Here is a 26,299-nt window from a genome sequence, read left to right as displayed (position 1 = left end):
TTGGGAAATATAAACTTTGTTTTGCTTCTCTTATACCACTAGCACTGCAAATTCTACGATTCTAAGTATATATATGTTTGACCTAAGACAGATTTATGGCACACACATAAACGTATATATAACATATCTCATTCATTGTTACTGAATGGTTATAGGTAAACATACAAATGTATTTAAACAGTAGAAAACTTCTCTTAATCTGTGAAAGTAAGTATTAGTTAGAAAGATGGCGGTGGCCTTGTCACCCGATCAAGAATTGGTAAGTTTTAAAACGACATTCATTTTGCTTCTAATCCTATTTGGCTTTGACGTTTATGTAAAAACGTTTGTTTTAATGTTAATAGTCCTCTATTTCCGTTAGAAAAGTATATACCTTATCCAAATAATGCCTGCTGACCATGTCATCAGTGTTTGTTTTGATTTCCTGTTCAACGCAATTTGATGACACCTTAGTTGTGTATAAGATTATATCATTATAAAGTATAAACCTAAGTCCAGATTTACTTAAATTTTCGTTAAGAAGGTGGTTTAAGCGAACCATAAAATGTTTATTCATAAGTAACGTGAATCTCCAGAAATTCGCTTTTTCTAATTAAATGCTCCTAACCGCCTACGATTTAAAGTTCTTGCAAATTCACGGTAAAGTTTTAAGTATTATTGACAAATGGTTTTCTTTTGTTAATGTTTTTAATGTTAGATTAAAAACAGATTTTATTGTTAAACTTATAACATAACAAATTATTAATAATAATATTTTTAAATATTTGTATGAATTACTCATAAAAAGGTTATTTAAATGCTGCATATTATAATTTAAGCTAATATCGAAATCTTAATTATGAAAATGAATTTTAATATATCAAATATACTTTTTCAATTCTATTCTTGAGTATTAAGAAAATTAAAAAAATATATGAGAACTATATGTTATGAATCATAGATTTTGCTATTGAAACGAGCAACTACCTTCGGGTATTTTTTATTTAAAATATTAAAAGATAAATAAAAAATTTATATATGCAAAAACTATGCACAAATGGAAAAAGTTGTAAAATTTTGCAAATAGTGATTATAATATATAAATATAAATTTAAAGGATTAACTGGTTTACAAAGAAGCAAAACTGGTTTGATAAATAAACGGGGATAGCTAGAAACAAAATAAATAATAATGCTGGGAGTCTATGAAATATATATTTACTTAATAAAAATTATATACACCAAGAATTCATTTATACCAACAGTTCAAGAAAAAGTCATTCCAAAAGTTAACAATATATTACAGTTAAATAGGTAATCAAACAATCATTTACTATTGTAATATTATCTATAAAGAAATATTTATCACCATTTACTTGTATTAGAACTACGTAATTTTATTTCTGCCCTCTAGCCCTCTTACTTTGTCTGTTGTGCCAGTTGGAATGTTTGAAATTACTTTTTTAATTTATTACACTTATTGATGTTACAGAACAAAAAACTTCTTACCCTATCATATTATACATAAGATTCAATTGTAAAGGTAATTTTAATTATCCTATCTACTTTTGTGTTTGTTTTTTTAAAACCTGACTTGATCTGAATTTAAGTTTTAAAAGACATGGTGTTGCTTCTTTGGTTAATAGTCATATTTATATTTCTCCTTTAAAATGATATGGATAACTAGTATATTTATCATATATGTATAGCATAGAAAATATTGATTATAAAATGTAAAAAGGAAGTGGTAAATGTTGAACAAATTAGTTAAGTGTAAGCTGGGACAAGTGGGGCGAGAAGTTGCCAGCTCATTATTCAATTGCATCGACTCCTCCCCTGCTTTGTGGGTAAGCCCCTGTAAAGTGAAAATGTAAAATAATTTCTGTGAGATTTATTTAGTATTGGATATCAATATTGCTATATTATGAGTCATTTAATTAGCAATAAACTGATTTTCTTCTATTTACCAAGTCAGCAATGCTTATTAAGCTCTAAAAAGAAAATTAGGTTTCATTTTCTAAATATGGCTTTATCTACAGAATGGGAAGTAGATACATAATCTTATGTCAGATAAAAGAGAGTAATTACGAATTTAAAATAGGTATTTGGTTCATTTTGAAACTAAAATGGCTGAACAGATTGAGATTGAATGTCAAAGACAAAACAATTTTACAATTTCACACTGAAGAATTCGAGGGTGTGTGTCTGTTTAGGTATAATATATTGCGTTCAGCTTGTTTCGCGAAATATGATATCATGCCTATTCGTAGAAATCTGGTTATGCTCACTCATGGCTCTGTAATGGTAATGAAAATATGTACTTGAGAGGTGTGAATGTTCGCAAAGGACCGGCAGGTCGTCAACATTGAGTGGCTTCGCGTTCCCCATTGTATTTAGTTGCTTGTAATTCAATACATTTTCCTGCATATCAGTTTGTAGTAGGTTGGCGACGACGGCCCACACGTTCTCTTTATATACTCCCACATCATTGTAACATCTTTAATAAGTTCTTAGTAGATGATAATAGACTCTCAAGCAGTCTGAGGCTCGTTAAGCAATTTCTATTATTCCAGGAACGGTAGACGCAAGATAGTTTTTTTTTCTACTAGCAATTCCCACCGGTTTCACTCGCGTAAATACCGATCTCGTGGTAGTGAAAAGTTTACTAAATCGAACTATAGATATATTTTTGTTACCACAAAAGTTTTTTTACTTCTTTCAGATTATTAGATACACACATTCATAATCTAATTAATATACAGATTTTCCTTTACAACGAATATGTATCAAATACATTTTTACATTTACGTACAGTTTGTCGGATGTTATCAAATTTGAAAATTCTACAGGTATTGAAAAATTCTTGATTTCAAGTAGGTCATGAAAAGTTTTTTTAATCAGTCCAAGAATTTTTAGCTTGATTATTATAAAATGTTAAAAATAGAATCAACCTAATTACAAAATGCAAAACTTCTATATTGGTGAAGAGATTTATTTGTAGAACTTCAGTGTCTTAGCACTTCCCTATACACAACATTTGACGGAGTTTTGTTTTGTGGCAGCAAAATAATTTCATATTTTGGAGTTCCGTTATATTGTACAATTGCCTATGGGTATTCTTCCTGTAGATATTTTTTTTGTTATATCATCAAGAATTTCCACAGCGCACACGACGACAGATATTTATGGTAATTTTTTCACACCTTGGGTTATATAATTGGATTTTTATTAGGAATCCCTATTTTTTTTAAATCGGTCCAGTAGTTTTAGTGTGAAAACATACATACCAAAAGACAAATGTTTCATCTTTATAATATTAGTATAGATTGGTATAAATTAGAAGATAATATTTCACCGCCACCTCTTCGCTTCGAAAGTTATTCAATTATTAAGGGTTTTTAATTTAAATCAGGTTGTTTGAGCCTGTTTGTAAATTTTTACCATTCTCTTATGATTTGATGAACTATATTCGGCTTACGGGTGAGGTGACAGTTGCTTATTGGTTAAATACTGCGTACCGAATAATGAATATTAATGAACTTATTCTAATGAAATTTAGTTTCAAAGGAAGTTGCTCCTTTGCAATTATGTAATCAGATTCCGTTTACTATTGATACGTTCAGTTTTATTGAGTTTGCATTGAAATTTGGACTGTAGGCACAGTTGTAATACGCGTTTACATGTGTACACTCGTGCGTGCGTCCGTCCATATGTCTATTGTGTTTTTTTAAACAATGCGGTGCCTTTGCTAAGTCTCAAGTTACATACGTACAGTTGTGTTTAATTGTTCTTAATGCTAGTGGAGTTTTGCACTTTGATTAATATCATAAATTACATTTATATAAATAATTAAAAGAGTTTATGATATGACGTATGTATGCGAAATATTATTTGGATTGTTTAAAATACAGTCAAATTTAAACGGTCCAAAAACAGACTTATAAAATTTTCACTTAAATCTTTTTAACTGGTATATTCTTCAGACCTTTTGAGAGAGGCCTTTGCCCTGTAGTTAAAGATTAAAAGCTCTTGTCGGGATCTTAAGAATCCTTATGTTTCTCTTAGCTTGTCAAGCACGTCGCCTATTGTTGATGTGTGTAAAAAGAAAATATTTTATAAGTTTTTGTTTACATTTGTTTCTTGTGGTAAGATTTCGAGGCAAGTGAGTGACGGGCAGTGGAGTCGCTGCCCCTCTCTTTTGTTCTCTATTTGCCTGGATAAATAGTTAATTATAACTTAAATACTAATCTTTCTTTTCACCCTAGTTTAAATTATAAATTTAATAAGTTTTCTAAGAATCAGGTCTATTTTACGGTTACGACTCCTATCTGCTGCTATCTTACATATATTTAATTTAGTCAAGTCAAATTCATTTACTAATTAAGGTTACACAATGTACACTTATAAATGTTAATAAAGAAATACATATTAAATGCAAATGCTTCTAATTTTAAATTTACTGCTAGTTCTCAAATCAAGTGCGTAGAAGCGACGATAAGAACTGGCAAAAAACTTTCCGTCACTATTTTTAATCGCAATTTTTTTGTTTTGGACAATGTTTGTAAGATATATGTTTATAACCTATCAAAAATAGTTTATTGTTGATAGAAAGTGTCCCAAGCAGTGACTGGTTTCAAATATTATATAATATTAATGTCGAAATGGTGCGTGTGCGGCAATACTAATAGCCAAACAGGATACACTTCCCGGAAGAATTAGGCCCCTCCCCTAACGCACTCGTCTTCTACACGTGTAATGTACACTGTCTCTGATAATACATGTATGTAATATGTATATACTTTGTCAAATTTTCATAGAACACCTTCTAATTATTATGTAAATGCTGTGTTCAGTAAATTGTGCGCATTTAGAAATATGAACGAATGAGTGTTATAGTTAGACAGTTTATAAAATAAGTATGATGTTTTCAACTCTAGAAGCAGCTTGTAGTGTTAATTTTATTCCTTGTTGTACAAAAGTACAATAGAACAAATTAAGAATGGGAAAAGAGTAAACTTTAAGAGGAATCCATATATATATTATGTATTTAAAATAGTCGAAAGATTTAGGATAATGATGTCAATTTAAATAATAGTGCTGTAATTATTAAAATAATGTGCCAATTTATTAAGGTTTCGTCGCTTTGAAGATTTAAGGATGGCGTCTACCTTAATGAGGAATCTTATAAAGCTCTTGCGGGTAAAAATAAAAACCTTTTCTCATTATAAATATCGCGTTTGAAATAGTCTAGATAAAAATAGATTATGGAAACTGGGACGGCTTTCATGAAAACGTGAATTTAGTTTCGTCAAACGTAATTGGGTACACTAAGGCAATCCACCTAGCTATACCTTTCAATTTAGTAAATTGTCTAGCGAATTTTTTGAAGAATCCGCTTACCTATTGCTGCTGCCTTCGTCGTATACTAAGTATTTACTATGGTACACATTGTCATGAAAATCTGAAACTCGTGTTGTGCTTTTTTTAATTTGGTAAAACTCTATATGTTTTTACAAAAGATGATCAGAAATAACAGAACATTTGTTTTGTCTGAACTACTGTGGTTATTGAATTACTTATCGCTCTCGCGTAACTTTAACATTTATGAACAAAACATTTCTTCACCTTTAAGTATTGATTAGCAAGTATTAACCTTGCAAGTATTTTCCAATAGGAAAAATTTCATTACCTTATTTGTGTAGTTTTTCAACTGTTATCTAATGAATAATTACACGGCTTAACAACTGTGTCGAAACTTGTACAGTTAATAAGTTGCTCGTGTAAATGAACTTTTACGTAATAATTTGTATTACTTTTCATTATGTATTAAGTATCAGGTGATAAAAATATATTTAATAAAAATAGCGTCGCGTTGTCGAACTTGATCTTCTTACACTAATTGCGCAGAGGTACTGGATTTCCATGAAAACAAAAATTAAAAAGCAATTAGTTTGCACAGTTGCAATATTTTGTGTCGTTCCCTAACAATGGAATGTTAATTTTTACTCGTGATGTATTTTTCTTTGTGCTTGACACAACAAATGGCATGAGTTTATTTAAGTTATTTTACATAATAAACGAGCCGAAATCTTTAAAATTCAAATCAATATAGAATTGAAATAATGAAAGTATATTATTTGAACCTGTCATATTTTTACAGGCGACGAAAGCATTTCTAGACGCACTTAGCGAAGCCGGTGCGACGTGTGTGACACGAGCGACAGCTGTCAAGTTTCTCCTTGCGCGTAAATTTGACGTTGCGCGTGCCCATACCCTCTGGCGGCAACATGAAGCAACGCGACGGAGGGAAGGCCTCATCAAGTTTGAGCCATTCGAAGATCCACTGAAAAGTGAGCTTGAAACTGGAAAATTTACTATACTGGTATTAATTTTTAATGATCTTATATTATAGATAATTTCATCGTTATTTGTTATTGCAAAGATAAGTATCGGCAATAATTGATTCAAATCACAATTCACAATAAAGCTCGCTAAGCCGTATAAATAATGTTAATATACCAAAATGTAAATTTAAAATGTTTTGGTATAACTTAGTTTATAAGCAACGATCGTAAATGATATACAAAAATTTGAAATAATTTATTATAAATAACAAATAGTTCTATCAAAAATGAAGTATAGAAGAAGTTTAATTTGCATTATTCACTATGCGTTTATGTGTTCTTTGTATCTCTTTTACTTTAATTGAAGGTCACTTTTCAGCCCACGCGTGATGCTACGGGGGCGGCTATAGCAGTTTTCACCGCTAACAAACATTTTCCCAGTCTAACGTCGCATCAGACAACGTTACAGGTACGCAATTTAATTTCTATAGAATAATATACGTGTAGGTTGACTGAAAGAAACTTTGCAATAAGACGACGGTCCTTTTACTTATCTTTTGTCTACTACAATTTACCTGATGTGTTATTACCTCTTATGTTTTAATGTGGAATAGATTTTTAGACATTCCAAAATGATCCCCAACGGGTACGGCGATACATAAGTTTATTCATTAATCTTAAAAATAAACTCGTTGACGATGTTTGGACTAAAGACGGTAAATGCCGGTTACCAGTCTTTTTTAACGGTACGAGTACATATAAAGAGAAAAAATCACAGCTCCGATCAAACCTATAATTTACAAGACCGTTAACTTTTGAGAAAATAATTTACTTATGACAACGTAAGTTTCAATTACAATTAAAATTGTGTTTATAAAATTAGATATAGCGCCATCTTTTTGTGAATGGAAACACTAATGTAGAACTTTTCAGGGCGTGGTATATCAATTGGATGTGGCGTTGCAGTCCTTAGAAACACAGCGCGCTGGTTTAGTCTTCATTTATGATATGACGGACTCAAAGTACACAAACTTTGATTATGAACTTTCACAGAAGATACTCACGATGCTTAAGGTAAGTTCTGATTCAAAATAAATTAATACATATAACACATATATTACATACATATCGAGAATGACACTACAAAGTAAATGTAATTTTTGGGAAATCACGATTTAAAAAATAGTAAGAACTCCATTTATTTTTTTCTGGAAAAGCATGTCGGAAAACTTATGATAAATTTAAGAATATCGTCTACGCCCTATTAGGTTTTTATGGAATTTAGAATCTAGAGATATATATTCTCAAGCTAACTATTAAAGTTAAAATTCTATATTTTAATTAAAAGTTTTATTTATTGAATTATGACAACCTGAGTCCTTCTTCATCATAAGTTCAGTGTTAAGTCGAACACAAGTGTAATTCTTTGTTATTATATGAAATTGTTTAGCTGTAGGATTACGAAATAAATAAATACCAAAAAGGCGGTCGTGGTTTATCAATGTCACTAAAAGGGGGCGCTTATATCAATAACTTTCTCAAACAATTCCTACAAACACTATTCCATACTCTGTGGCGTATTTACAAATTTTCAACATATAGGCTGCAATGCAACAATTTCGTTGAAAATGCACGCAACATAATTTTGAGTGCAAATGCAGCTCGCAGCCTCCAACCAATAGTAGGACTGACATGTATCTGGGTTGATAAGGGGAAGAGAGAAGAGGGTATACATTTTGTTTCGCTCTTTTTACTCATACAAAGTGTGAGCTGAGGACGCAGACGTCGGTTCTAGGCTCCAGTCTACTCAGCCTCGTAACTTCGACATTTCCCATATTGATCCTTACTATTCGTAAAACGCACCTAAAATATTTCTTCCCTCACCTATCGTTGTATAAATTAATAATAGTTATATTTTTTTTATATCATGAAGTTTATAGATAATTAATTATAATGTTCCTAGATTCAAGAGATTATAATTAATCACTTACATGATAAAAAAATGTTATTTCATAGTTAAAATGTTGTTTTGTGTGCTTATTCCATTTCTGTATAAAATCCTCATTGTTAAGATAATGTTTCTAGAAATAAAATTTACAAGAGAGATAGTTCTATAAAATTTCTGTTACTGAATAATTATAAAACAAGAATTTTTCGCTGCTTATTTGTCCTTAAATAGTTTACACGAGCATAACGTTATTTCCGATAAAAATAACATGGAAAATGCTTTGGACGTTTCAATGAAAACCAATTAGTGTTTTTATTAAAAGCCCTTCTTCGATTTTCTATGGATTTCTTGGAATATGATTATATTCAAAGGTTTCAGGAATCATTTATATATTGTTTATCAGTTATCTACTGAATATTATTTTTTATTTTATTATTACCTAAATAAAAAAATCTTCAATCTTATTCAGACACGACAATTTTTTACAATTTAGGTAAATATACAAAATTAAGGTGTGCCCTAGTGGCTTTAGCGTGCGACTCTTTTCCTTGAGGTCGTAGGTTTAAGAAGAAAATCGGTCGTACTTTCGAAAGAAAATCCCTATGTGCAAAGCTCCGGCTTGAAGGAAACCGGCATGTTGTAAAACATAAAAGTCGACAGCATGTGTCAGGCGCAGGAGGCTGGTCACCAATTTGAAGCCCAGACCTAAAAAGGTTATAACGCCACTTAATTTTCTTAAGAAAATTTGATTTTAGATCGTTTAAAACTTAGATGTCTTGTTAAAAACACAATAAACAATTTAAAATTTACAAGGTCCTAAAATCAAGGATGAAAAATTATAAATAAATAAATATTATTAATAATCACTTTTTGTATTGACATTTGCGAATTAGATAACCCCAACACGCTTTACCAGCAAAATTGATAAGATTATTTATCTATCATAAGTAACTATGTATTTTGATTGGAAATGTATTCTAGATCATACCGCGCGCCGATATGAGTTTTTCACCCAGAAAAAGACTGAAGATGGATGGCTCCGATCTCTCTAAATTAAAAATCATTACGCTGTAGGTACGTGTGTTAACCACATTTACTTTCCTTTTTTGCACCCTTATATAGGAATACATATGCCCAAGTCGTTAACAACTATTAACATATCATTTTTATTATTATTGAAAGTTTTAATAACTTATAAACTCGCAATTTACTCTAAAAATTCATGACAATTCCAGTCAATATTTACTTGAATTCAATTCAGTCGGGGTTGCGTCAAGTGTCTCCTCTTAGTGTAAAAGGAACGTCCTCGATTTCTATTTGTTTATCGGCTAATTCCTTGTTCAAAACTGATTTCGAAACGGTTTTCACAATTCGGAATGTGAAATTCTGAAATTGTAAGATTTTAACCGTCTCATTTAAAGATCAATTCTTTTTTTATAGAACAGGAAGCAAAATTAAAAAAAAAATCTAATTAAAAACATGAAAACAATTTATGTAGATGATTAATAATTATTGTAATACACAAATAGTATAGAACAAAAATTTAATTGCTAAACTGCCATATGCTTTGAATAATATGTAACCTTGCGCGTTATTAGTACCAGGCTTTTCAGCATATTGCCATATAAATTTTTGTGTATAGAACTAACAGTTGAAGGGTTGAAAATCTTGTCAGTGATAACTGAAAATTCGTAGCAGTTTCGTAGCGGGGTGGGCGGATGCGACCCGTAGCAGCCGCCCGCCGTTCACCATTTACGTCAGTCGATCTCGCGCACCGCGCCCGAGCGCTCGTGTTTAGCTAAGCTAATTGGTAAAAAAAAAATTACGTTTAACACCTACGTGTTGGCAATGTAATGGATATTGGATTACAAAAACATAGGATTTGAATGACCTTGTGATTAAAGTGTTTCCGTGTTTAATAAGTGTTTGAACACTGCGGTTGTTGTTGATGTGTTCCATTTATATATTTTGAAATCAATCGATAAACCAACAGCTGTGCGGATTACATGTCTAAATTAAGGTAAATTGTATTTATAATATGTTACCTAGTTCTGTAAAATAATTCGCCGAGCAAGAGAGGGAAGCTGTCGTGATCCATGCCGCAATAGCATATGTAAATTTCCTCATTTAGAAAAACAAAAACGTTGGAAATGGATGTAATCTGTTAATTGAAAAACTTCATAAATAATATAAAAAGTTAATAAGAAATTAATACATTTTATAAACATATGTAAAGAATATAGATATGTAAAGTCTCAATCAACATCTTAAACATCATGATGTCCTTAAAGTAATTATTTATATTTATCTAATAATTTTAAAGTAATATAAAAGAACCATCAATGTGTACATCACGTGTCATGGCACGTACTAAATATCCAAAACGGAAGTATCGCCTTGTACGTCACCGAGTCGTCTCCCCTTTGGCAATGTCAATGGAAAATTAATTTGCTATAAAAGATTTAAAATAACGTGTTTTATAGTCGATGCAGCCGGTAAATAATAAAGTGAATGTTTTTAAGAAATTTTCTATAGGACGTCGTTTTTTAATATTTTCAGGGAGCCGATAGAGTAAAAATAAAACTTTAGTTCTTTTCAAAGCTACCATACATTTAATAATGGTTTAAGCGGATTGCAGATAATCTTTAACCTTTTTTAACTAAGAAATTCAAGCATGAAGAATGAAAATTTGCTAAGCCCTTTGTTACCTTAATCTGATCTAGTTTAAAAAAATATATATATCTGGATTCATGAGCCGTAACCAAATTATGCAGAGAGGTCGTATATCGATGTTATTTCGTGGCCACCACAACAAAATTATTTATCCATACAAACATGACTTAAAAAGTTTTGTTAAATAGCGGATGCAAAAGATACTGGATGACCTAGAGATATTAGATCTTTTTAGCATATCTTGTCAAGTATGGAGCATAAGCCAAGGGCGTATGATTGCCAATTTTTCACTAGTCTATTATCTGCTCGGTCGGACAGCGGCGTAATTACATCATTAGATGAGCTTTCCGTGCCGTGTAGATTAACCTAGAAACTCTGAGCATCACTTTAAAGAGATAACATTTATCTTATAGAACGTTTCCTTATAACGTTAAGTATATTTATTGATATTATACGCGGGTACTTGCGACCACACCTAGGTTGTAGAAGTTAAAATAGTTTTATAGAATATAAAAAATAATAATAATAATTCATAAAAATATTTTAGATTTCATTATTTCCTTAATCAAGTCTTTCTTTAATTATTCTCTATACATATACATAATATCATGTCTAACAAGACTAGGTTATTAAGTAATAATAAAAATTTCAGTTAAATAGCTATGTATAAAGTTTTCGAGTTCATGTGACGCAGCGCGCTGCATGCAGTGTAGTGCTATCGACAATTTCAAGAGAAACAACAATTTCAAACCAAAAAGTATTCATTATACGTCGATAAATACTCAGAATTTTTCTAACGCAGGCTCCAATAAAATAGTTGTAGTCATACATTAGGTATGCGATTAGATTAGAGGTTATGTTTCTAGATTCCGTCTATATTCTGAAGTTCTACAAAATTGGAATTGACTGAATATATACTAGTTTTTCAAAAATGTAACCATTTTATCGTGACATTTGACGCGACGCAAAATATATAAAGCCGTTAAAAGGGCAAATTGACCTTTGTAAATGGCAATAAAATCTATCTACGTTATCATAAAATCGATTCTGGGCAGACGTGCGGGGCTCGTCATGATAATCGTAATTCCAGTTTACAATTGGTTAAAAAGGATTATGCCCTTAAATTTAAATTAATTAAATAAAACATATTTATCGTGTTTTGAGTATTTATAGAGTCGACAAATCACCTCTTAGCAAACTAGCATGATCATTACTTGTAAATATGTATTGGTCTTTATAGAATTTTAATTATACATACGTTGCAACCGGGGCTCAATCACGCATTGACACTTAGCCACGTGCCAAGTGGGACTGCCAGATGCGGACTAGACGGTTAATGATGTCTCAACCAATTTATTCATAAATTCTCCTCAGTATTTCATTTATTGTTTTTAAAGGGTTGTACTGGATTTTAAATTTAGATTTTTACTCAACTCTTACAATAATATTGAGTGGGAATAATGTAAATTCGGATTCGTTGAAGTCGAAAAACAGAAAAGATTTTTCAATTCTTGGCGGAAAACGATAGACTATGTTTTAGTATTTAATGGACCCTCAGTCATGAGAACATAATGGGTTTAAGAGTAGCTCGAATTAATGAAATGAATAGACTACAGAGTTGCCGTGTTTACAATTTTTTATAGTCATGCGAATGTATAAAATTCTTGATAATTTACACATTGTTGAGGTTGGCGTGGGCGAGTGAACCAGTCTCTCCGAACAAGGCTGGGGTGCCCCTCGCTAATTCCGCCGCATTTTATTGGTTGATTTTACCACCTGTGTCTCTCAATGAGTTTTAGAACTCGTTATTCTGACATCATAGCCAATATTGATCACTCTCGATAACATTCCGGAGCTGCGAAGTAAATTGATATTCGATTTGTTGTATCTATAACGAGTCGACTGGAAACCGTTTAGAACGAAAAATATTACCATGAATAGTTATTATCACGTTATTTACGTCGTCTAACTTGTTTTGTATGATGTTTTTCAATGATTCACAATATAAATGCGTAGTAAAATCTTGACGTTATTAATCTATATAATCTTATCTTACGATATTTTCTATGTTCCTTTTTTTTCAACATTTGTCAATTGTTTTATTTCTGTTGTTGTAGTTCTAGTTAGAAAGTCGACACTTTTAATGGATTTTAGTCAGTGATATCTTTATTGTTCCTTATCGTAACGTTTTTGCATATTGCTGGGGAAAGGATTAGATGGAGTGCTAAAATACTTTGAAAGCGAGATCAGTCATCTTAATAGTTAGCTGACTTAAGAGGCAGTGACAAAAGCGTTATTGCAAAACTATAATATTGTAAAATCTTCCAAAATGTGTTTAAATTAAAGTGGATCGAGGCGACCGAACATTATCTGTGATAAGCAATATGATAATTGAAGGTATAGATAGATTTCACAATCTATATTATGTGGGAAACATCCGTCACTGTTTACATGTTTCAAATCGGTTCACCTTGAAGTCACGTGTGACTCAGCGTTGCGCAGAAGTTACCAAGAACCTTTTTAAGGCCATCTTCGTTGCGTGACGGACTATTTATTAAGTACTGCAATTTTACGTGCGCTTAGTGATTTTTAAAGAATAACTTATTTACTATTAATTACTATAATTACTATAAATTTACTATTAATCTTAATTACCAAACACCTCATAAGAACAAGATAACAATTGTTTGGCATGATATAACTAATTGATAACGATGTGATTAATGATTTAATCGCCTTCGTGCTTTTATTATGTACAACAACACAATACAAGTAAAAAAACAAGAAATACGCTTTACACAATATTTTAAACTTTCCAGTACGTCCTTCATTAAAATTTCTTTGTATGAACAAAGAAATTTTATGTTGACCATGAGGTCATCTTTATTTTCAAAACAATACAATATAAGGAAAATGTATTAGTTTCTTTTGTTTAAATACCTAATAATGACCATGATTATACATAATTGTCGTTTTACACGTCCCCCGTTTACATGTATTATTAGTGGCACCATCAATCTTCTTTAATACGTTCGCGGTACCTCCTACACCTTCGTTAGTTATAATTTAAATTATTGGTTCAAGCTTGCAGATACTCAAGCAATGAATGTATATGAATTAATAGTATTTTGTGAACTGTCTACGCAACTAATAATGCTAATACTGTTTTGTTCCTCGCTCGGCCTGGACATATATTTTTTGAAAACTGAATAATAATATAGCCTAAATTACCTACGGCTATGAGCGAATTTGGTCTGTGGAGTTGCATGTGGAGTGACTTCCCATTTCCCAAGCATCCACTCATCTAGAATATGCTCACGTTTTAGTCGACTCACATAATATTACTATTTGAAATAAATAATATTTTTTTAATAATAATAATTTCTATTCAATATTGGTACTCTTATTACCTGATATTACTACCTGAAATTGATTAATCAGCTCAATTGGGCTGTTAATATTCTGTCTGTTCTTAACCCATGTTCACGATTTAATTATTGGAAAGATCGTATAAAATCGATATGTCACACGTGCTATCATCATTGTGCTGCATATATTGTAGTTTCGCATTAGAACTAAGATGCTATACATATCTGACAGATTGACGGCTAACCATTATGTTTAAAAAAACTTACTTGAAAACATGCTTCGAGTATATATTTCTTGATTAGATTTATCACAGTGGGAAGTATTTTGATAACACATTTCACAGTGTATTATATTTATATTATAATGTCCATATTCCTCGAAATTGCTTAAGGAATCAATCACCGGTTTCAGATGAGACCTCTCTATATACATTCGGGATGATTAATATCCGCTAGGAGAAGGTCGTATATGTTGTGACGTCACCTCCGCTAGGTCTACTTCCGGTCGCCATACGTGCTCTTATTAGCATACCATACAGTACGAAAATGAATTCAACGTAGAATTCATAAATGCTTACATGTATTCTTGAAACTATAATATACTTTACGAAGTATGCATACATATCATTTTATATTTAGCATATATTTTGTGAAACATACCCTAAATGTATTCAATGTTATCAATAAAAAGTTAACTATATTTTTAGGTATTTAATTTTCGAATTTGAAATATATACGTGTAAACGTTCTTTGCAACGAGTAACGCGGTGAATTGTTGCGTTCAAAGCGTTTATTTATGCTCGCCTTGTGACCTCACTCCCGGCGGAATTATAATGTATTATGTCATAGAATGTAATGTAGAACATTATTCCATTCATTTATTGCTAACACATTGCCTCACTTCTATTCATCGTGAATACTACTAGTATTAATATATATATATTTTATTATTATTTTAATTCCCGGAAGATATATTCTTTTTTTAATCCCCTTTATAATGTCTAAAGAGACCTCTTTATATAATATGTTCATAATGAGTTTTTTAATTTACTTTATAAAATCTCACTAACCAGAATGATGTCAAATTATTATTAGAAAGCATAAATTCATGCTTGTCACGTAACCTAAATTCTCAAAAACGTAATTTAGATGACGCTTATCAAAGTAATATCAATACAGGAAGCTTCAAGGTTAATATTTTTTTTAGAGATTCTGTCGATCGTTTATTATTGCATTTATTTATTCGAGTTAACGTGCCATAAAATTCTACGACTCTTTTGTATTGGTTGCTAGCTCATAAATATTTGTCTGTTACAGATAACACGTACGACACATATTTTTCGCTGGTCGTGATATTTGGATTGATTCTATTTTATAGTAGTGTTAATATATAGGTTGTGTTAATCTATATTATATTTTTTTTAATTATTTTATCGGCAGCCAGCAATCCTATTATAAAGAAACCCTAAGTATTATACACATTATAAATTCAAATTGTATAAATAGATACTGAATGCAACTGGATGCGTGTGATAGGAATTAGATGTCGCACCTGGCTGCTTAGAGCGGCAGCTGCGCGTACGCTTGTCATTTCTTTATACAAACACTCCCTATATACAAACCCTCCTTAATTATTACGGTTTTGTACCGCAGTATAATATAGCAGCTCAATTCACTTAAAGAGCCCGCTCCAACTACTTATTTTAATATACGATTTGGCTCTTTTCCATGGAGAACGAAGCTGATCTGTGTCAGCTTTTCTATGTATTACGTGTTTTGATATCTAGGTTAGGGAATAAAATAGATTTGATGATAGGTGTGCAGTTATGGTCTTGTATTATTTCGCATGTTTGCTGCCGTTTAACCGTGTTAATGCGTTACACTCTGTTGAACTTGCTGTGTGCCCTCAGAACTGCGGCTGTCGACGTCAAATGAGGATGGAATGACTGACCTACATAACAAGTCAGCGGGGACGCCTGGGCCACAGCCAACTCTGTAACTACTTTTTATTTCGATAAAGAAAGTGCATGCTCGTGTACCATTTTAGATATTCGACCTCTTCATTTTTCACGTAGATACGTAGTTGTGACGAGTTGCTTTTGTTATACCGTAATAAATACAAGTATTTTTGGCATTGGCTTTGTAAATTACATTGGTAATCATATTTCACCTTGTGGCAAACATCTCTCTAAAGAAATATGTCGATCAATAGTTATACATTGGCCTCGTCAGATACATAGCCTTTCGTGACAGCAAACAATGGCAGATAGAGGTAGTACATAATCACAAAAATACACAACACAACGTGTGGGATATTTCTGCTTCAAGGCAATGTCGATATTGGAATATCCCCTGAGAATTTAATAGATGTCTCTGTGACGTCATTGAATTTGCAGTACAAAATTTTCCAATAGAACTTATTCTTGTTTGAACATCATGAGTTGTTGTTCACGTCTTTTGAGTCTAATTTCAGTATGAATTTTATACTTAAGTATTTCATTTTAATAAACGAAAAACTGTTTCTTTACTCAACATGTGTTTTCGTTAAAATTTTATATCGTTTAAAATCAGTACTAAACGGCATATTTTCGTGTTTATTGCACCTCATTAGTTATGGTTCCTTCGACCTCTTAACCCATTGTAGGATTATGTCCCTTGCTAACCATTCTCATTAAATATACTAGCAGCATAGTAAAGATTAGACATATAACTATAGTGTTTAAATTTTTTTAATCAGTATTGTATTGATTGTTTAATTAGTGCAGATTTAGTTCTAAAATATAGACCTATCCAACATCAGATCTGATATTCCTACTACTGTTTGATTACTATTCAGTCTAACCAATGTCCCGTGCTACCCAAAGACATCTGACAAATACTGAAATATATATCGCTTCAACGTTTAGAACCAAACAAAAAATACCCAATGTCAATGGTTAAAAGCCGTCCTTAATTAATTTTAAATGAGGACACGTGTCTAAAATTAAACATATGTCCCTTATTTTGTGATAAGGATTGGATTAATTATTATTTATGTAATAGGGACAACCTTGATTAACGAGGGTATATACGTATGTATGTTCGTAATATAACAATATAATGGTATATTTATTATATATTTTAAGCATAGGTCAATACCGGTATTTTTATATCATAAGTGTCAGATTACAGATTATTGCAATATATCTATTAATACAAGTACATTGGACAGGTAAATAACATTCTTTATTTGAAATGCTTGTGAAATATATAAAGATAATTTTCGGCCTTGTATTTCAGAGTCTCATATAACATTAATTGGAGACATTCAGCGCTGTTCTTAGAGTCACCGCGTCTCATTTAGTCGTTGAATACGTTTCATTTACTACGTGAAAACGATGTCCTTTGAGTCAAACCTCTATAAGATGCACCTTATAAGACTCCTTATTAAACTTGAGTCTTGTAGGAAATTATTTGAAAGTCTGTTTTAGTATATTATTATTTGGTATTACTTATTTTCAAACGAAAGTCACATAACTTCAAAAAGAATCTATTTAAGAAATGAGATTTAATACTTTACTCGCATAGTTACGGTGTAAGCGAGTTGATAGAACGGATGAAAACCTGACGTCATGAACGCAAAAAGCAAAGTTATATCAAGGAATTGCACGTGTTCTCAACTCTCGTGAAAACAATAAGCTCGGATCTAGTAATTTGATTGTTAGCGGAGGCGCTGAGTCAAGAACTCAGCCTTCATATTTATCTCGCCTCTCAACTCCACACTTGCCCTAATTCGCAGAATAACTTTAACATTGTTGTCACTCATGTCGACCCTTCCTATTAGACAATTCCCTTTCTTGAACGCCTCTTTATTCCTAGTCATTTATACCTTGAACTAAATCACTTTGGTCTATTCAGCGGGTTTTTTTTTAATTATGACCGGTATAGGTGCTGCGGTGTGCATTGTCTATGATAGCCACCTCCGGTTATTCCATATTCAAAAATAGATTTTCGTTAATTTGGTCTCAAAAAATTGAGCTATTGTCTTGCGAGCTCTGACTTAAGAATGAAGATGATGTTAGGGAAATTGGATCAGACAAGCTGCAATCCATAGCGTGCAGGACATTGAATGTTAGAAATTCCACAACTAATCCGTTCCAACAACATTCGACAAATTTTCAAAGAGATTCCTTATTTGGTAATTGAGAATTATCCTGATTGTATTTTGTCTAACCGTAGTTAAAATCGATTCGAACCCGTAGACAAATCTGACAAAGCTTTAAATACCAGGCGACGTCTGGACTGAGATGTATTGAAAAGCTATATTAATATTGTCGGTTGACGTCACAGGTCTAGACTACGGAAGGACGATGTACCAGGAGTTAATAGACATTTTATGTACAACATTACTCTGAAGCTTTAAATCAAATACACAGCTTTTTTGTTTCACACGTGCGCGTACACTCTGAAGTTTTGTTTTAACGAGGCATGTAATGTTAAAAAACTCACGTGCAGAAAATTATTCGCGTCTAAGTGCGTCTGTTAATAACTATTATAAAGAAATAATAATTCTCTCGGAAATGAAGAACTGCTAAATAAATGGACGTTTAGCAAGGGCTTATTTGCGTTTCTGAAATCGTTCGTAGACTTCTTCTGAGTTTTCACTATAACTGATATGAATATTTTGAGCTTGAAAGGGCAATGACCTCGCACCCCTAGCTTTCTTGTAAGCCCGTCTGGGCTCACCCTAAAGTTATCCGGGAACATTCTATTTATTGACCTTGCGTAGAACTCGTATACATATAAAACTGTATATATGCCAAAGGCAAAAAGAAATAAGGGAAGATTTTTTTATGAAGAAACTGAAAAGCGAATGGATTTTGGATTTATCGAAATTTTACTCACATTACAGTACCGAGTTAGCAAATCGTCATTCGTAACATTTATGTGTATATGTATAAAATATAACATTTATTTCCAGAAATATAATATAAATATAGAAATTGATGCCCTACTAAACTGGATTTGAAAAATTAAATTACATTTACCCAAATTTAGGTATAAATAAGGTTTAAATTCCTTTAATTTTAATTCAGAGCTATTGAGTTGTCAATAAAAGACTCATTTCATTGAAGACTATTTCAAGTATCCCAAACAAGTTCACTTTCATTACTTAAGTCGTTCTTCAACGACTTGAATGGGCCGAGTTCCTTTTCATCTCTTTAATTATTGATAATTGATTTCTGTATATTTGTGTTTTTAACTCGATAAGTGTCACCAACATAAATCAGGCAATAGGTAGTCTTTATTAAATTTCGAACATACATTTAATAACAACAGACCGATGTATCAGTTTTAAAGAAATATTAATATCTAGTCAAGACATACTGGTATATTAGCAATGAGATGCCCATTTATCGTATGTTTAATTTTTGTTTTGCACATAAATTCATATAAATTGTAAATATTTTTGTTACAATTGGTAGAGGTAGATATATTGTGCACTCTGTATACAGGCTAGACACGAGACTGGCATTACTAATTGCCCTATTTTAAAGACAATAGCTTGGCACGCTTGCGAGTTAAAGCTATTGCCATTTTTGTGCCTATTCAATCTTTTTTCTGACCTAAAAATCGCACGCGCCATTAAGTAGGTTTTATAGAAAATCGCTGTCTAGTTTCTATTGACTTCCTTGAATCACTGGTCGAGCCGGCGTCGAGCTGGTTTCATTTAGATAAATATTCATATCAGTGGATATATTTAAACAATTTATGGTTCAGAAGTGGATTTAATATAACGTTCAAAATATATTCATTAACATTTATAAAAGTGTAATGTACTTTTATACAAAAACCATTACCTACCTACCACTTTAAATGAACCTACCACAAGTACAGATTTTAGGTTTGTCATTCTGCAAAAGTAGCGGTAAATGTACAAAAAGCCACATTTTGTTCTTCCATGCAGAAGTCATAGTTCCTCTTTCATCGTGTATTTTCTAGAAATATATTACGTCATAGTCATATCACTAAGTTCATCGCTCTAAAATTCTGACATGAACAAGATTTCCAACGCAATGTTGGTCACAAAAATGTAATAATTTTTATTGTTCCAGGGCGGATATCCGGCTAAGTTAAAGAAAGTGTTGATCGTAACAGCTCCACTGTGGTTCAAAGCGCCGTTTCGCATACTACGGCTATTCGTACGTGAGAAGCTACGTGAGCGCGTGCACACAGTGAGTGCGCCTCAGTTGGGTGCCCACGTGCCAAGGGCCAGCTTGCCCAAACAGCTTGGTGGACAGCTCGAGCCCGATCACGCAGCTTGGTTGGTAATCATCATATACGATACTTTTAAGCAAATACCTAATCTACCAATTCTTAAAAGGCCGGCAACGCACTCGCGAGCCCTCTGGCATTGAGGGTGTCCATGGGCGGCGGTATCACTTAACATCAGGTGAGCCTCCTGCCCGTTTGCCCCCTGTTCTATAAAAAAAATAATAATAAATAAATAATTTCATACCGTGACCTATTTTACTAGTGATCTGTTATTTAATAACAATTCGGGCGAGTTCCGTTCGTTTACGTAAGAGATTATTCAATGAAAGCTCAATTATGTAATGCAACATGACTTAAAGAGTAGAAAAACACAATTTATCAAGATATTAATGGCATTTTAAACACTTTGGCTCTAAAACTAACATTTCATTATTTGATCATGTTTCAGCGTTCATATTTCTTCTTATTAGGCTAGTGGGAGAACTTTTTTCTCTAAGGCATTCTGGTTCACCGTACCAGAGTGTCATGGAGATTATTGCCGCCTATTGCCACTTATATTTTATGTTGTAGTATTTTATATTCTATTTATTCTTATTCTATTTTAAGTACGCTTCTTTCTATTGCTTTCTGGAATACTACTAGTTTAGTTTTTGAATTGTTTGTCTACGTTTGGCTGCCGTATATTAGATTTCAAATAATGCGCTCAGTTCTTAATTTCTTTAGTTTTTTTTCTTTTTGGATACTCAGTTCGCCTTGTCAGAAGAGTTTTAGATGGCTCAAGTATTTTGTTGATAAGTTTTTGTTTTTCATTTTTATTAGTGGCTACAACGCTTGTAGTAATGATGCTAGCGAATTTGTCGTAAAAAGTTGAATATCTTTTGTTTCCAGTTGTTGATCTCGAGGTTTTTAAAGTACTCGTCGTACTTCGTATGTACTATATCCTTGTATGTCCCTAATCGCTTAGTTAACCTTAACCTTTCCTTGCTAAAATGTATAGGTAAGCTAACTAAACTGAATACTTCTACGTGTTTCATCCTCATCGTTCGGTTTGATAGTATGAAATCAATTTCGCTTTTCACTTAACCTCAGGGGCCAGCCAGGTCCATTTAAAAAAAAAAAGAGTTCATAATTGTCTGTGTTCAAACATGTATTGCATTAGCATCTCTTCTCTATCATTTCTGTTTCCGTAGCCAAGTTTTCTCAGATCAAAATTATGTTTGTCTTTTGTTATCAGTGGTTGTATTTTTGTTTTTAAGTCCAAATTTGTTATCCTGCCTAGCTTTGAGCTACCTTTAGAGTTTCATATAATGAGTACTTACGACCTTATCTTCTCATGACCTCTTCCAAATTGTGTACCGTGGGGTTCCCGCACGAGACACAAATCAATCATCCAAGACAAAAAGTAAGTCGTAAGATGGTGCTTTGCCAATTGAGGAACCCACATATTCCAAGTATTCGAACTTTCACTTTGATGATATCTATACAGCCCATGTTATATCTTCACCGTGTAATACCATAAATTATCTTTAAACAAGGCAAATATAATGAGGCCACAAAACATTACGAATTTCAGTAAAATTTCATGTAAAAATAATTGCTTTCGTAAATTTTCTACACGTAATTGTCATTGTTTAACGGGGATTCTATTTCGCCCAAGTATACTCGAATTAATCGTGAATATTTTTTATAATAACTACATGTGCTTTGGCTGGGTTAGTGGAGAACTTAATTTGTTAAAACAACTTGGAGGTTTCATTGGCCGTTGGATGAGAATGTAAAACAAAAGACTAAATGAAAGCGCGTTTCGTTTGTGATTGGTTGGAAATAACCAATTGCAATTAACATTTCAAAACTTAGTTAAAAAATCAGTTTTTAATTTAATTAAGTCCACTTAAAACCAAAATACCTATATAAATTGATCTCAATGTTGCAATAATAAATACAAAAGGTTGATAACATATCAGTCAGATAAGAAATCTTGACCTAGTATTTGAATGGTATTTGAATTTTAGAATTCATGTATGTATGTATGTCGAAGCCAAAATATTAATACTCATTTAGTTTATACTATAAGATATTACTTGACCATTACGTGACTGATGATTCTCTTACGGGTGTATTTATAGTTAACATATACGATATTGCAATAAAAAACTAGTATATATATTATATGTTAGCTCAACCGTAACGGTTAACGTAATAGTTTTGATACTAAAGGAAACCTTAGAAAAGTGCGTGATTTTTTATCTCATAGCTAAAATACGATTTACCCTCATACACGCTTTGATCCTCTTAAACCCTTTAAACTGGATTAAGTTTTTGTGATACTTGTTGTTTCAAATAATATTAAATTTATCACAGTTAAGACAAAAATTAACTGACTAAAGCACTCGTAAAAAGTCTATTTTGAACATATTTGATAGGTTTTTGTTTTTCTTGACTTCAGTTGTCACATTTCGTAAACTAAATCAGTCTAATTTAGCTGAACAGCGTAAACACAATTTGAAAGACAGAGACAAAAGACCAGTTTAGTGAGAAGAGTGCAATGCAGTTTATTATGAATAATGGAGATTTTAACCTTTAGTATCAAACTCATGTTCTTTTAATGTATGCCTGAGCGTGATTTTTAATACAGAAGTTTTGCATTATAATTTGTTGAATTTTTAAATATAAATATAAGGTTCTTTTAATTATGACAGCTTGCGAGCGATATAATCGTCCATTACCAAGCATTTGATTTCTTGATTTTGTAACAATTATAAATTAGTTTTCAAATAAATTATATACATACCAACTGCACTATCAAACTAAATACAGATCTAGATTTAGATTTTTCTATATTACATTTGTTTGTGTAAGAAACATGTAGTATGTCTTAGACCTAATAATGACGGGGTTCCTACTTGCCAAGAAATTTCCTTAAAATCTATTTATAATCTAAATTTCCTTAACTAATACACATAAAATCTAAAAGCTTAAATAAATATATCTTTTACTTCGTTTTTATAAAAAAAATTAATAATTCTGTAATCAGGTTATTAGATAAATTAATTTGTATAATTATTTGCAGGTTAGAGCATTGCAGAAATTGTTATACGAATAATCTTCAAAACTCAAAATTGGACGGCGTCATCGACGAGTATGTGATCAGTAATCACATTGCGCCGGTCAAACCGCAAAATGGTAATAATTACACGATATCGTTTAATCAAAAACGCTTTTGTATAACTGCCTGTGTAACACATGTGTGAAACATAATGTCTTGATTTTGATTCCTGGCGAAGGTATAATTCGAAGGAATGATGAATTATGAACATAAAATATTTTTGCGCTATGGCCCTTGGAGTTAAGTGGAAAGTTAATCAATACCGTTGTTCGTATGTCGAAAAGACAAAAGTTTTGATGGCTATTTAAAGCATTTCTCTTCATAGTTTATACATATATATCAATAGACAAGTGTAAAGCGTAGCAAATACTTCATAGAACCTCTAGTCTACGTAAGTATAGGCCAGATATAAAAATGCTTTAAGTTGCTCAAGTCTCTTAAGACCGGGATTATTGCAGCTATGGGCTTTTTATAATATGCATTATAAAAAGCCCATAGTCGCAATAATCTCTGGTCCGTCATAAACGTCTGTGAACTGTCCCGTCTGTAAGATAGACTTGATCTCAACCCACCAGAGGCTAAGACGAACTAAGAAATCTATACTCATATTATATGTACCGTGAACCTTGCCCAGGAAACTTCAGAGTTTCTGGAAGGTTGGCTTAGTTAGACCGGACTACGCATAACAAACCAAATTAGCGTCTAAGTGCGAAAATTGAGCTGCATATACTTATATTCTTTTGTTGGATGCTCATACAAATCGGAATAATATATAGGCTATATAACATTTAGTAATGCGATAGGAGGCAGGGATCCAAATTGCTTGTACAAAAAATCACTACTACATCATACTTAACATCAAGATTGGTCCCTAAGTAATGCCCATTTGCAGGTATGATTGAGGAGGCGGGTCGGGACATGACGAGTGATCGTGTGTCGCGGCACACAGAAGCCGACATAATGCATATCAGCGGCGACCTTCCATACACGTGCGATCCTACGCCATTAAGGTATTGTAGTGTATTACTCACGAATCCCATAGGCCTTCCTGAACCGGCCAGTTGCAGTAGATCCTTCTCCACGGCTTCCAAAGGCGTAGAACGGGAGAACTGGCAATAAACTCTCCGCCACTCTTTTTAATAGCCAAGTTTTTTGTTTTACACAACGTTTGTAACGAGCTGCAATCATTACACTATGTTCATCATCTTAAGTAATAAATAATATAAATCAAAAACAAAGATTTGTCTCGGATTATCAAAGATCCTCTATCAGCAGGAGGCATGGTGAAATAGGAGCACGCACTTACATTCCCGTGGGAACAACAAGCAATTCGACTTAGGGTCCTTCAAGATAAGACCTTACCAATTCTTAAAAGGTCAGCAATGCATTTGCGAGCCATTTGGTATTGTTTGCATTATCACTTTATGTGAGCCTCCTGCCCGTTTGCCCTATGTAATATAAAACAAACTAGCTGTTCTCAATCGTATTTGGTTGATATCTATGGGTTAATTGTTTAAACCGTACGTGCAATTCTATAACGTAAGTTCGGTATGATTTATTCTATTGCTCGTTAAGTAATCCTTTAATTCCTTAAAAACCCCCGAACGCACTCCCGAGTCCTCTGGCATTGAGAGTGTCCATAAGTGACTCTACCATTTAACATCCCCTTAAATACGGACGTAAAAAAATAGGAAATCAAATTCTTCCTTAAATCTCGAAATAACGATGTGTTTCGGGCGCAGAAGACATCAATCGTATATCAAGTTACATTTTCGTTTTGAGCTGTCAAATATGTTAAATTTAAATTTAAGATTCAGGTGAAATTTTAAAGCGAAACTTCTGTATGTCAAAGTCTAATACGTTTTTGACATACGGAGGTTAGACTTAGCGCTAAGTTTCGTTTCTGAATCTTAAGATTAGTACCTACATGCCTTAACAAAAATTATTAGTGAGTAATATGCAAAAACGTGAATGCTCCAATTGTTATTTATATGACCCATATAAATAATTTAAAAAAGTATTTATTTACTGTGTGTAATTTTAATTTTTTATATGTGTTTACAGACACACACACGGCTACAATGGCGACATTAAAGGAAATCATATTAACTCAGGAGATGAAGATGATTTAGATTTAATAAGTAAGTGATTGATTTTATAAGAATTATTTAAAGAGAACTCGCCAAATATAGCTAAGGGTATATAATAATACTAATCCGCTGTTTGGCAAGATTTTACAACCATTTAAGACCTAGATCCTGTGACGTAGCACAGCCATAAACACATAAATGAAATGAAATCGTTCATTTGCTATTTTAGTGGTACAATTCATTATAAAAAATCCGCACAATCCGCCAAACTAAGTTTTGTTCATAAATTAATTACCGAATACATATATGTATATTATTTTTCGATGAAAATCAGTCTCAGGATCGGACTGACGAAGACACTATTTACACTACTAACAATATTATCTATATTCGCGGCAAATTGCATCAAAACCTATTTTGTATCGACCTAAAAAATAAATTTTGACAAACTGTCAGTACTGTATTTTTTAATTTGTTTACAAATGTCTAGGTCGTCGTTTATATAGTTATGAGTCTTGATTCTAAATCTGCCGGTAC

The 26,299-nt window shown here is 32.2% G+C and overlaps 1 protein-coding gene across 2 annotated transcripts in view; it reads left to right on the top strand.

Annotated features, from left to right (window-relative positions):
• Window positions 1-139: 139 nt before the first annotated feature.
• LOC111004465 (tyrosine-protein phosphatase non-receptor type 9) overlaps window positions 140-26,299 on the top strand; it is a 34,839-nt gene continuing 8,679 nt past the window's right edge. The window contains exons 1-8 of one of the 2 annotated variants that reach the window (XM_022275503.2): window positions 140-259; window positions 6,139-6,360; window positions 6,702-6,791; window positions 7,256-7,396; window positions 20,407-20,615; window positions 23,637-23,749; window positions 24,565-24,682; window positions 25,737-25,813. In XM_022275503.2, the coding sequence (XP_022131195.1) occupies window positions 227-259; window positions 6,139-6,360; window positions 6,702-6,791; window positions 7,256-7,396; window positions 20,407-20,615; window positions 23,637-23,749; window positions 24,565-24,682; window positions 25,737-25,813 (1,003 nt within the window). In that variant the 5' untranslated portion in view covers window positions 140-226. Of the gene's footprint in view, window positions 260-5,111; window positions 5,178-6,138; window positions 6,361-6,701; window positions 6,792-7,255; window positions 7,397-20,406; window positions 20,616-23,636; window positions 23,750-24,564; window positions 24,683-25,736; window positions 25,814-26,299 lie in introns of those variants that run through there. The other variant, XM_045628191.1, reaches the window with a different exon arrangement.

Source organism: Pieris rapae, chromosome 5 (assembly GCF_905147795.1).
Source record: "Pieris rapae chromosome 5, ilPieRapa1.1, whole genome shotgun sequence".
NCBI lineage: Eukaryota > Metazoa > Arthropoda > Insecta > Lepidoptera > Pieridae > Pieris > Pieris rapae.
This window is presented reverse-complemented; position numbering and strand designations above follow the sequence as displayed.